The 12,812-nt window shown below is 33.0% G+C and overlaps 2 protein-coding genes across 3 annotated transcripts; one reads left to right on the top strand and one right to left on the bottom strand.

Moving 5' to 3' along the window:
- On the top strand, positions 1,521–3,198 carry LOC105163556 (serine/threonine-protein kinase UCNL-like). Its single transcript, XM_020695120.1, has 2 exons — positions 1,521–1,843; positions 1,891–3,198. The coding sequence occupies exons 1-2, from the start codon at positions 1,644–1,646 to the stop codon at positions 2,921–2,923; spliced, it is 1,233 nt and encodes a 410-aa protein (XP_020550779.1). The 5' UTR covers positions 1,521–1,643; the 3' UTR covers positions 2,924–3,198.
- On the bottom strand, positions 8,321–11,020 carry LOC105163555 (hemK methyltransferase family member 2). 2 transcript variants are annotated; one of them, XM_011081958.2, is made up of 3 exons: positions 10,836–11,020; positions 9,232–10,055; positions 8,321–8,758 (listed from the first exon to the last, which is right to left on the bottom strand). In XM_011081958.2, the coding sequence occupies exon 2, from the start codon at positions 10,031–10,033 to the stop codon at positions 9,266–9,268; it is 768 nt and encodes a 255-aa protein (XP_011080260.1). In that variant the 5' UTR covers positions 10,034–10,055; positions 10,836–11,020; the 3' UTR covers positions 8,321–8,758; positions 9,232–9,265. The 2 variants fall into 2 exon arrangements, with proteins under 2 accessions (XP_011080260.1, XP_011080259.1); XM_011081957.2 differs by having other exon boundaries at positions 8,321–8,781; positions 10,836–11,019.

The following is a 12,812-nucleotide window of genomic DNA, read 5'->3' as shown; positions in this document are numbered from 1 at the left end:
TTTTGATCCTAACTTGACATAGAAAAAAAACAAAAAACATATGAAGGTTGAAGGTTGAAGGTGTGTGTGTGGGTGGTAGTTGGGTACCATTAATGACATAATCATAGGATGACGTGGATGTTCTTGTCATTTTTAATTATAGTGACAAATTTTAATAGAATAGCATTACCCTTGAAATAACACTTTTGATTAATGAAATGTGTATGAATTAAATTAAATATAAAAGAACCATCCCTTTAACCAATTGACTTCAATGATAATTTTCTATTCATTCATATATTTATCGTTAATTAATTTATTTTATCAATTTTATTAATTTATTATTATTTTTATAATCAAATAAATATAATAATAATTTTTTGAGTCTATCGGGTGTGTTTGAGTTGTTAATTAATACGATGTGGAGTGAATATTTGCTTTTTTTTTTTTTATTACTAATATTTGAATATGTAATAATGTTCAAGCATTTCACTATTAAAAATGGAAAGAAATGCATTAACAGTTATTTAAATTAACAACAGAGTTCTACTTCAAAAATAAAACAACATTTTTTTCCTCAATAAATAAATAAACATTTAACACTTTTACTAAAATCCAAAACAGTCAAATCTCAATCATTAATATAAAAATATTGGTATATATAGACAAATTTACATAAAATAATTCAAACATTTGTCTTCCTGAAAACATAAGATTTTGGGTGCACACAATTATTATGAATTGAAATTTTATTTTAAAATTCTATTATATAGTTTTATTACGTTTAAGCATATACAATACGCCTCACAAATGTAAAGATAATGTTATTTATTTTATATTTTCGAATAATACATGATATGTATAATAAACCAAAAAATGTAACGGTTATATTAAAAATTGAAATATTACAACGTTCTCCCTTGAATTTTAGTATAATTATACGTTGATTTTTTGTTATTCAAAAAATTACATTTTGTATTCTTAACATTTGTTTTTGTCTAACAAATAGATTTATCCGTTAGTTAAAATTCACCTAATTTATTAATATTAAAAAATTAAATAAACATTCATAATTATCATCGATTGACTTATTATTGATCAATTACATATCAAATTATTTTTTTCAAATCAAAATACACTTATAAGGGTGAATATATATATATATATATAATTCCTCACATGCATTAGCGTGTGAATGCGTATAGTAATAATTTAATCAGAAAAAAAGTACTTGCAATAGATCAATAATAAGTCAAATAGAGGTAAATATGAATTTTTTCTTAACTTTTTGCTAAATAAAATGAATAATTTGTTAGATAAAAATAAAATATTAGATATATGTTTTAAAATTATAAAAAAATTATATATTTATTACATCAAATCTGAATATAATTGTCCTCAAAAAAATTAATGTGGCAAAAGATACAGACAGGTAAATGTAACGAACTCGGAGTACTGCGTTAACCTACGTGACTCTTTCATAGTAATAGACATAGACATATGCAACCCCCTTCTCTCCCTCTTATCTGTTTGTGCGCGCGCGTGTGTATACTGTATACATACACACATACATACATATATATATATATATATCCTGTGTCTATCCTACTTGTTATCATCGACACATTACCATTCTCTGTTTGTTCCAGAAAGAGAAATACAATATGGATAGGGATAGCCATAATACTCCGCCGCCGGAGCTCCATATAGACAACCTCCGTGCCATCAAAGTACTCGGCAAAGGTGCCACCGGAACAGTATTCCTCGTCTACGACAACTCCCGCCACCAACCCTTCGCCCTCAAGGTGGTGGAGAAGTCATCATCCCTCCATCACCACGCCGACCGCCGAGCCCGCCACGAAATCTCCGTCCTCAGCCGTCTCTGCCGCCTCGCCGAGCCCGCCACGAAATCTCCGTCCTCAGCCGTCTCTCCGCTGCCGCCTCTCACCCCTTTCTGCCCCACCTCATTGGATCCTCGGAGACTCAAGAGTTCATTTACTGGGCCATCCCCTTCTGCCCAGGCGGTGACCTCAACGTGCTCCGCTACCGCCAAAACGACCACGTTTTCTCTCCGGCAGTCATTCGCTTCTACTTGGCTGAAATCATCTGCGCTCTCCAACACCTCCATGAGCGAGGCATTGTTTACAGAGACCTCAAGCCGGAAAACATCCTCGTGCAACAGTCTGGTCATGTGACGCTGACGGACTTCGACTTGTCACGTGACTTGGTCCCGAGAAAATCCGGTTATCCGAACTTTCATTCCGATCCTGAGGAAGAAAAGCCGGTGAAGCATCCGCCGATGAATAGAAAGATCACGCGCTTCGTAGTTCCAAAAAGAGGAGGAGGAAACCACGCTTTCCACAACAAGAAGGGGTTGAAGAAAGCAAAAAGCGCACGTGTTTCTCCCGTTAGCCGGAGAAATCCCAACGATTTTTCAACAAACGAGCGCTCGAATTCTTTCGTGGGCACTGAGGAATACGTGGCTCCGGAGGTTATACGAGGTGATGGTCATGAATTCGCCGTCGACTGGTGGGCTCTAGGAGTTCTATGCTACGAAATGCTGTACGGGACGACACCGTTTAAGGGGAAGAATCGGAAGGAGACGTTCAGGAAAATACTATTGGCGGAGCCAGAATTCATCGGAAAACCCAATGCACTAACAGACTTGATAGGGAAGTTGCTGGACAAGGACCCAACGCGCCGCCTGGGGTACCGCAGGGGCGCGTCCGAGATTAAGGAGCACGAGTTCTTCCGGGGGTTGAGGTGGGATTTGCTGACGGAAGTTTTACGGCCGCCGTTCTTGCCGTCAAGGGACGACATCGAGATTACGGAGGGTGGGATTGATATACGGGAGTACTTTCAGAAGCTAAAGCTGCCGGCTTCGCCGCTGTGGTCGCCGTCGCTTGATGAATGTCGAAATAACGTCTCATTACCGGAGTTCTGACGCACGTGTAAAGGGTCTGATCTAATCTTTTTTCAAGTTTAATCTAATTACTCAGATGATTGTAAATAAAATAAGGATAGGAGTTGAAGATCGGCGTTAATCAATCAAGATTATTAGGTCTCAGTTATTAAGAGATACAGATCTGTAATCATAACTGATCGGTATACGCGCAACACGCCGGCGCGTGGTATACACTAGCCACCGTATGGGAATAAAAAAGCTGCTTGAAATCATAGGCCAAGATTTTTGGGCGCTTTCGAATTTTTCATTCTGTACAACTCATTGCTTTTATTTATTTATTTATACGCAAAGAATATTTCTTTTGTTTTTTACTGTTAAAAAATCAATTCTTTTTTATTTTTAAAATTTTTTCGTGAATTTTCTATCACATATTGATTCATGATACGTTAATATATGATTGGCAATATTTATAAAAAATAAATCTAATTAAATTATAAATTTAAATAAAAATATATTAAATATTACACTAATATATGGCACGAAAGTAAGATAGAATGTGTGTTTACCTCTTTTTTGATGAATGGAGAAGGTATGTGTGCTGTTTTGGGTGTGAATTAAGGTATTTGTAATAAAGATGCAAAAAGAAGCAAGGAAATGTTCAAATCTTGTAATTACATAATTTGAGGAAGCCCTAATCATGACAAATTTGAAGGATGATGACCTATTTGTCTCCCATTTCTCTTTAATTTTTCATCATATATAATAATTATATTGTTATTCTTATTCTTATGTTAGTGGATTACAATTTGGATAATAAACTATTTTGTTAATTAGCAAAATTATGATGATTTTATTGGAGAAATCTATCCCCTTTTTCCCCATTTTGGGATCCTTTTCTTGATTCTCAAAGAAGAAAACAACTACCCAAGTGGGAATTTTATCCGAATCAAATTCCACTGAGTTGAAGTTAATCATGTAAAGAATGTAACATATTTATCGTGTACTTGGTGTATACTATTTTAAAAAATAATGAATAATCAAGTAACAAGTGCAATTATAGTTATACATTATCTATCAATTTGATGTGTTTAAATATCATTGTTGTTGTATTAAAAATTCGGAACAACGTTTTTAAAAATAAATATATGTAATTGCTAGTTTCTAGAGTGGAATACGATTTGATTCGTAAGTGTACAAAACAAATCACCCTTAGAAAAACAATATACTTCCATATCAACCCGCATAAAAATGAACTACTTTTACTATATAGGTTCGATCAAAATCAGATAACATACCTTGGAATTAGAGAATTCACCATATATATATATATGTTATATCATATTTTAAGCTATGATACAAGCCAAAAAAAACCCTAAAAGTATATGTATATTGAAAATAGGCGTTTTCAGACAAAATCGAAATAGTTATATATATAATATTTGACAGTATATGTTGTAATTTTATGGGCAGTACATAGATGGGATACCTGCGGCTGTACGTATGTAGTAGTGGTCCATTGTATTAGGTATAGGGGTTTTTATTACTGAAACGTAGGAATCATTAACTACTTGTGCTTAAAAGCTGTGCCTCTGCCTTCCTTCCTATCTTTACATTACTTTACTATTTCTCTTCAATTACGCTCTCTCCAAATTTCATTCATCTCTTTTCCATGCACTACATTTTTCTCAAATACTTGTGCACAATTTTAACTCTACCTATATATATATATATATGATGCTCTCAATTATGAATTATTATGATCTAGTGGTGAATTAAAGGTTTAATATTGTTATATCTACAATATAATTTTCAAATCTTACTAAGATTTAGCTATTTCATGATCTGTACGATAATGAGTCTTGATTCTTAACGATAATTTATAAACTGTAAAAACTCTGATCAACACATATAATGCACAAGCAGTCATTTTTTGTAAATCTATGGAGATGCCATTTAACCCTATTTTTCAATTTCTTTTGTAGCAAATAATAGTAACTCTACTCTTAATTAATTGGACACAAATAAATGGGATTCCCTAGTGGGGTATATATATATGGCATTCAATGTTAATAACCTTAAAGCCCATTTCGTATGTACTTTTGTTGCATTTCTTGTTCCATACCTTAAATTACTTCCTCTACATGGGAATTGGTTCTAACATTCATCCTTAGAATAAAATAGTGCAATTCTCTTCATTCACATAGGGATTACAATGCGCACATGCCACTTTTTATATCTAGGTATTCATAGAATCAAAAATATGCGAATGCATACTAATTAATTACAGTTGTGTAATGATTATTAATCGTTATTTTATAAATGAGGCCAAAATATAATTGTGGCAAGTACTGATAAAATCATAGTGAATTTTGATTGATTATTGTCAAAACTTAAACTTTCACATCGATTTTGTCTGACTATAAATGGATGGTTGTAGTTAAACCGGCCAATTTTAGACGTCCCAAAACATGTATGAAATTCACCATACACTTACAAGATAGTGATTATTAAACATTCAAGATTTCAAAATCTTTTAAAATTATTCATAGGTGGAATTGAAAAGTTAATAATAATAAAAGAAACCAAAAAAAAGAGAAAGAAAAAAGACAATGTGGGGGAAATGATATATCTATACTAATATTAAAAAAAAATCTCTCTATAATGACACCGTAGTATTAATTTTTTGTGAAGTCAAAAATATCCTTTATGATAAAAAAATTAATTTACATATCCAACTTTTTAAAATTTATATTAATTGATATTTTTTTATTAATATAATGTATTAATTTATATTTTATATTTATTTATCATATATTTTAAAATATAAAAATAGTATTTATTATATGTACGCACAGAAATATGTTAGAATATATATAGAGAGGAAAGAAAAGAGAGGGAAGGTGGTGAAAGTGAAAGAGCATCCGTGTGCAGTAAAACTAATAAAGTGGCATAGCTTTGCCATGGGGACCTCATAATTGCTTTTATTAAACACCCTCTCCTAACTTTTATATTGTTCTATTTTCTCCTAACATATATATATATATACATATATGGATAATTATATTATTCTTAAAATGTAATATAATAATATATAAATTTTTATACTTACATATTTTTAATATTATTTATATATAAAAAATAAGTATTTTATTATTTAAAATCCATCAAATTTATTTATAATAATAAAAAAATTAAATAAAAAATTATCCATATTTTTAATGAACTTAATACAAATAAAATAAATCTTATATATAAATTTACGTGTGTCATGACACCAAATCTAAAAAATGGAGAGTATAATTATATTTACAGATTTGTTATTAGGTCCGACAGAGATGGGTCCCATCCCATATAAAGTGGGGGTTCCCTCCAAAGGTGAGAGTGTTTGAGAGGGAATAGTAAGAATGGGTGTTGACGTCACGTGATTATGAACCAACTACTCTCACTCACTCACATTCAAATTAGATTTAATTAAATCAAACAGATTATATAATAAATATAAAGTATTTAATATAATTGATCAATTCTTTTTTTTTTTTTAATTTGTACTTCTATACAATAAATGTATCACACTTATCGTATAATTAATTCAAATTTGGACAAATTCATAATTTTACGACCAATTAAAAAATCCCATACAAGCAGATAAAAATAAAAAATATCGAATATAAACAGATTCGTTATAAATGCAAGCAGACAACAAGACGATTAATCTACTACATTAAACCTCTCACTAATAACTCCTACAAATTAGATATTCTTAGTTTGATGTGAAGTTTTTTCTGTGGTAAAGTTTGTTTGTAATTTTGGTGGATATACAAAAATTTTGTCAACTCTGGATCAATTCGATTGCTTTGTATGTATGCGATTGATTACTCTTATTCTGCCACTTGCCTACTACTTGTCTTAGTATTTGCTATGAGATCATGCATTTTATTGCAGCTCATTACAAAACAAATTGAATTTTTTGTCGTATTTGTTTGCAAGTGTTTTGTCATGGAATTAGGTACATAGGTACTCAACCAATCAAACACTCTACATACACTACTGTTCAACTAATCATTATAAATAGGGCCTAATGAGTATAATTGTGCCGTTAATTTGTCTACTGATTTTGGCCATGTTTGTTCATTTGTATCTATACTTTTTCTCATGAACCTCTCCTTTGTCAATTCATTTGTCAATATCGAGATTAATTATTGGCCCTGTCAATTTGATCCGGCTCGGATGGGAGGTACTAACCAATAAGCGTAGGTGCCAATTAGGGTTTCAGGATCGTCTCTTACAAAAACCTGCAAACGAGTCACAATTAGAGTGAGAACTATCCAACAAATGTGTGCAGTTTTTTGGCCTATTTGAATAGCTTCTTCATATTTGAGGTATATTTGACGATAACATAGAAAGTATTATTTTTCTCGTAATAGTATTGGCCGATTTGATCGAGTCTAAACTAATCACATGGCAAATACAATATGTTTATTGTGTGATTGATAAACAATCACATGGTAAGTATATTAAATTTTTTGATTAGTTATGTTCAACCAAATCTGATTTGAGTGAGAATTTTTCAAATCGATAAGTCTTCTTAACCAATAATAGATTATTTGTCTCGCTCGTCTATAGGTCTTTTCTAGACTTCTATTACAGGGCATTGGCCCCCGTTAGCTAACAAGCACCATTGACGCTAAAGCTGGCTGTTTTCTCTTCTTTCAAATGACTTGATCTTCTTTTGTTTTCCTCTTCGCCTGCCTTCTCTCCCGGTTCGCTGCTGGAAACAAACAAGAAACATAGTACCCACATGTGGGTCTCGAGCCATTACTCTTAACTCGGTTTTCATTGTCCTTATGTTTACAAAACAGGCTTACCCAAAGAGAAAAAACCGGTGATCTATGACATCTCGAAAGCTACAGGCACATGACAAGTTAAACCTGACGTCCAAGTCGATCAATCTGGTTAAAAGGATTTGTCCAGGTCGATGAATCTAGTTCAAAGGATTTGCCGGTGCTTATGCTTGCTTGTCGGGTGTGTGAACCTCAGACGAATACAATGAACCTGAGAGACAACTCTTACAGTGGATTAATTAGGCAGAAATGGCTTCGAGCAATGTTTTCAGAGAGTAACATGAGCTTAGAAAAACGTCATGTCGTTTAGTTGCTTAGGAAACAATAATAACTTCACCACTTACTTCTAACTAAAACCTGTCTGAGTAAATTAAAGAACAGCACCGGAAACTGATACCGACACAACCTAAACAACAAAGCAGACTCCAGAAGCAATTAGAAATGATGTAGAAAATGCCATGTATTTCTCCAGGAGTACTAAACATATTTGATTACAATATCATATGTTCTATAAGTTGAACTTGTTCTGGGATGCAATATGATTTACGAAATATGAAAACCGCACGAGGGCCTTAAATCAGAGAAAACAAAGGAGGACCCTCAAACCAACATCAAGTTGACTGCAGAAAAATGAGTCTCAATGTCTTCAGACTAAGTAAATAACTGAGTCCATTTCCATCAATTCAACCAGGAAAACAAGCATCAATTGGCATCTATATGAACAAAGTCAAGGATGAGCAGGGAAACATGAAGTTTACCTGTAATTATTTTATTCTACACTTTCTAATTAAGAATAAAACAGTTGAGGATCTTATTATAACAAGCCATCTCTGAGTTTTCTTCTGAACAATTCTTAGATTTTCCCGGCTCCTGTTGCAGATGGTGGAATGTTGCTCAGACCAAAATTCTTCTTTACATTATATACCGAACCAGACTCGTATAGCCTTCATCATCCTTGTGTTTAGATGACTGTTTTTGCCTCCGATGCTCAACCCTTTACTCAATTTCTGATGAACCAAGATGCCATCAACTTCTGTCCATTTGATCCACCAAGAACTGAAATAAGACATACTAATATGTAAAATTGCATATCAGTCAGTGTCTAAACTTTCCACACTGAGACAACCTCCTAATTGCAACAAATGGATGCCTGACATAATTCACTTGATAAAACGTTTCGTGCTCCATAATTTATTTTATGGTCCAATTTTCTCAAACTAACTTTGATCTACGTAATTCTTACCTTAATCAATATTGCACCACGTATTTACTTCAACATTTTATTCTCTTTTTTTTCTCTCTCTCTCTCTCTCTATTTTAAATATCAAGTTACAGCAATAAAGTTCACTTTTTCGTTTCTCAAAAATAATGATAGTGAGAATAATCAAGCAAGAAAGAGATAATTGGTCCCCATAAGGATGGTAAAAGAAAGGCTGATACGTGCTGCTTCAATTATCCACTCAAGAGATAACACAGGAAAGACCAGTAAGAAAATAAATGCATTACCATCTAGATGGTGAACTTCCTGCTTCACCTTATACTAGTTAAAATTCCGTTTCCCATATTTCCATATGGAAAACGGAGTAAAAGGCGAGGACTCTGTAGCTAGTTCATTTTCAGTTTTGTTCAATGCCATACACTCATTAGCCTCCAACAAAGTATCCAAATCTCGCGAGAATTTGATAACATGCAGGCTCTCCTCTTCTGTTGACCTCTGCAAAATGATACGAGAAGCATAACCTTTTTTTCTCATCTGAAGACATAACTCTAAGGGGTTATTTGCAGTAAGAGTAACTAAATACAACCAGCCCTTATCAGACAAGAGCTTGTCAGCAACAGGCAATATCTTATCAATAACACTTCGGCCATTTTCCCCTCCGGCCCAAGCAGAGGCAATACCATGACGTCCGACCTCCTCTTCTGGTGTTGGCACATAAGGTGGGTTCACTACCATCACATCCACAGACCTTGATAAGCGCTTCTCCAGTCCTGATGCAATATCTGTATTAACCACCTCAGCATGACAGCCATGTGCTAGTAGTGTTTCACAAGTTACTCTGACTGCATGGGGGTTAATATCAGTTGCGATATAGTAGGCACCAGAATCCTCTTTTCCAAGCAGAAGAGCTAGGGAAGTTATAACATACCCACTGCCACAGCCAATTTCCATGCAGATTGAAGGATGACGTTCTAATAAGTTAGCTCTATCAGCTAGGAGCGCATCAACTAATGCAAACGAATCATCACATGGGTCGTAAACTTCAGGATGTGAACTCACAAGGTTAATGCGAGCAATTTTAGAGAGCATGTTGGAGAGCGCTGTGAGAGACCTGTAACAGAGCCACTGGAAGTTTAAGGCCATTCTTTCCATGACTGATATTAAAGTTTATGAGTTTATAGCATGCAAAATAAGTCTCAAAGGCTGATAATAAAATGCGTCCTTCAAAACCAACCAAAATGGAACAAGAAGCAACAAGACCAACACAAAGCATAAAGCCATAAACCAGAACCAAGATCAGAATACGAATTAGTAGGTTCTCAGTAAAGATCAAAATTAAACCTAAAACAAAATCCAAACAGGCATTATCATAAACCAGCCAGCGAAATACAAGCAGCAAACATAATGGAGATAGAAAGAAACAGCTACACAAGGAGACAAAAGGAGTAGAAAAAAAACACGAAAACAAAGGCAAATGTGCAGAAAATGAACAGGTCAGTTGGAAAATTTATAAAAAGTAGCTACTGTGATTTGTCTACCATAATTCTAAAACAAGCAAAGGAAAAGGCAACAATCTTCCAATACACATTTGCATTGTTCTTCATTCTTCAAATTCTCTCACACAACACAATTACCCAAATTAATGTAAACAATAGAGCCGAGGCAGAAATTCACTCTCTTCACCACAAAAAGAAATTGATACCCCAGTTCCCACAGTAACCTCAAATTAACTTACAGTAGACCAGAAATTACAGTCAACTTGATATCATTTGTCGAATCTCAACACGCAAACACAAAATCCATAAAACTGATATGCAACAGGCATGTACGTTTTGGAATGCATAAGAGTACTCTATCTAACCCTAAAGTCAAGGAAGAAGGATTTGATTACCCAGGAGCTTGGCGACGATTAGCAGGAAACTAGATGGACGGCGACAGACACGGCGAGACGCCCCGGCCGACGGCGATGTTCTGATAAGAAACGGAGTCTCCCAACCAAGATTTAACGGATTTGTCGCTGAATCTTGATTTAATTTTATTCTTTTTTTTTTAAAACAAGACATTTATGCTTAATATTTACTTTTATTTTCAAGTTATCTCATCAAAACATTTTTAATTTCTTAAGTGCTAATTTGTAATTTTGACATTTTGTTGGGCCAAATTAAATTTTCTCCTCATTTTATTGGGCTAAGTATTTTCATGTTTATTGGGTGTAATCCTTTTGAATTAATTGTGTTAATTCTTGAGGCCCATTCCAATAAAACTAAGTAAGAGGGCCAGTTGGTAATTTAAATTTGGGTTAAATACAATTTGCATTTTTGAACTATAGCAAATTGGTGAAATACACATACCCATTTAGATCATTCAATTGTTAATAAAAGAAACGACAAAATTTCACTTTTCGTCCCGTAATTATAGAATTGTTATATTTTTTATATTTTTCCATCAATTTATATGATACGTTCATTTAACTTTTTCCAGCCATCATATTTTTCTTCTATTAAAAAAAAGGATTAAAAATATCACATTTCGAGAACATGCAGGACTAAATGTGTTTTGTCGAAATACATACATGACTAAAATTGATAACCATATAATTAGAGGACTAAATATATCAAATGTATAAATCTTATACGACCAAAATTATTTTTTAGAAAGATAAAGGATAAAAAATACAACAGCCGTATATTTACTAGATGAAAAGTGATTTTTTTTTTCTAAAGAAAATACGTTCAGATTCATCACTATTGCAGCATATCTTATTATTAAATTTAATTTTAGAGAAAATCCAAGAAATTAGTGGCAATTTACTAAAGATTGAGGGCTTGTACAAAAGTAATTTTCAATTACGAGGAATTAATAAAAAATGGGTAGGGTTGGAAATTGGAATTGGATTGGGAAGATCTTTTTGGTAGCAAATAAATGTTGGAACCAAACATCCAACTCAGGCTGACTAAGACACTCAAATAATGCATTTTTGCTGTCCCTTTTGGGTTAATGTGATGTCTATTTCTTTGCCAATTAAATTCTAACCTCTAATCATATCTTTTATATATATATTTCTTTTTTGCAACATCAATCACGCAATTTGTTATACGTATTTGTCCAAGATAGCGAATGTATGAATATTGTTGGGGGGGTCATCTTTCTTTTTCCTTTTTAATTATATGTCGGGCTGGAAAAATTTAGATTAGAATCCGAAATCTTGTGTTTATTATGGAGATAGATGATGTCAATTCTGTTTCAAAAACAAAAAAAAAAATAATAATAATATCAATTCGATCGACTGATTGTTGATCATATTTTTTAAATTTTAAAGAGAATGAATATCTAAGGAGAGAGATGATGCTAATTCAACTATAAACAACATGATAGGTCCCAAACGAATTTTACTGGATTTGAAACTTACCCTATTTTCCTCATGCCTCGACTCAAAAACCAACAGGTTGTGCCTCAAGTTTGCCCTCAACTCCAGACCCTGCGAGTGATCATTTCTTTTTTTTTTTTTTCCCTTCAATTAATTCGTGTATATATATATTAAGATTGCTGTAATAAACATTTGATAAGTTATATTGTGTTAAAAATATAATTTGTCATACAAATATTTGCTTCTTCTTTGATAATTATCCAGGCATTTGTTCAACTTTACAAGAGTTTGTCATTTTATTATTATTTGTACTAAGTTATTAATTAATCTATTGACGCAATAATACAATTTTTTCTCCATATAGTTAAATGAAAAAAATGATTGTGTGAACTCAAACTTCTTGCTCACCTGTGCTTTTGGCAAGAAGTAAGCTTGTGATAAGATTCTTGTTTGTCTTATTTTGACAAATTACAACTGTAGAGATATTAGTAGAGCAGCGAA

This window comes from Sesamum indicum, linkage group LG6 (genome assembly GCF_000512975.1).
Source record: "Sesamum indicum cultivar Zhongzhi No. 13 linkage group LG6, S_indicum_v1.0, whole genome shotgun sequence".
Classification (NCBI taxonomy): Eukaryota; Viridiplantae; Streptophyta; class Magnoliopsida; order Lamiales; family Pedaliaceae; genus Sesamum; species Sesamum indicum.
The sequence above is the reverse complement of the archived record's forward strand: the minus strand, read 5'-3'. Positions and strand labels throughout refer to the sequence as shown.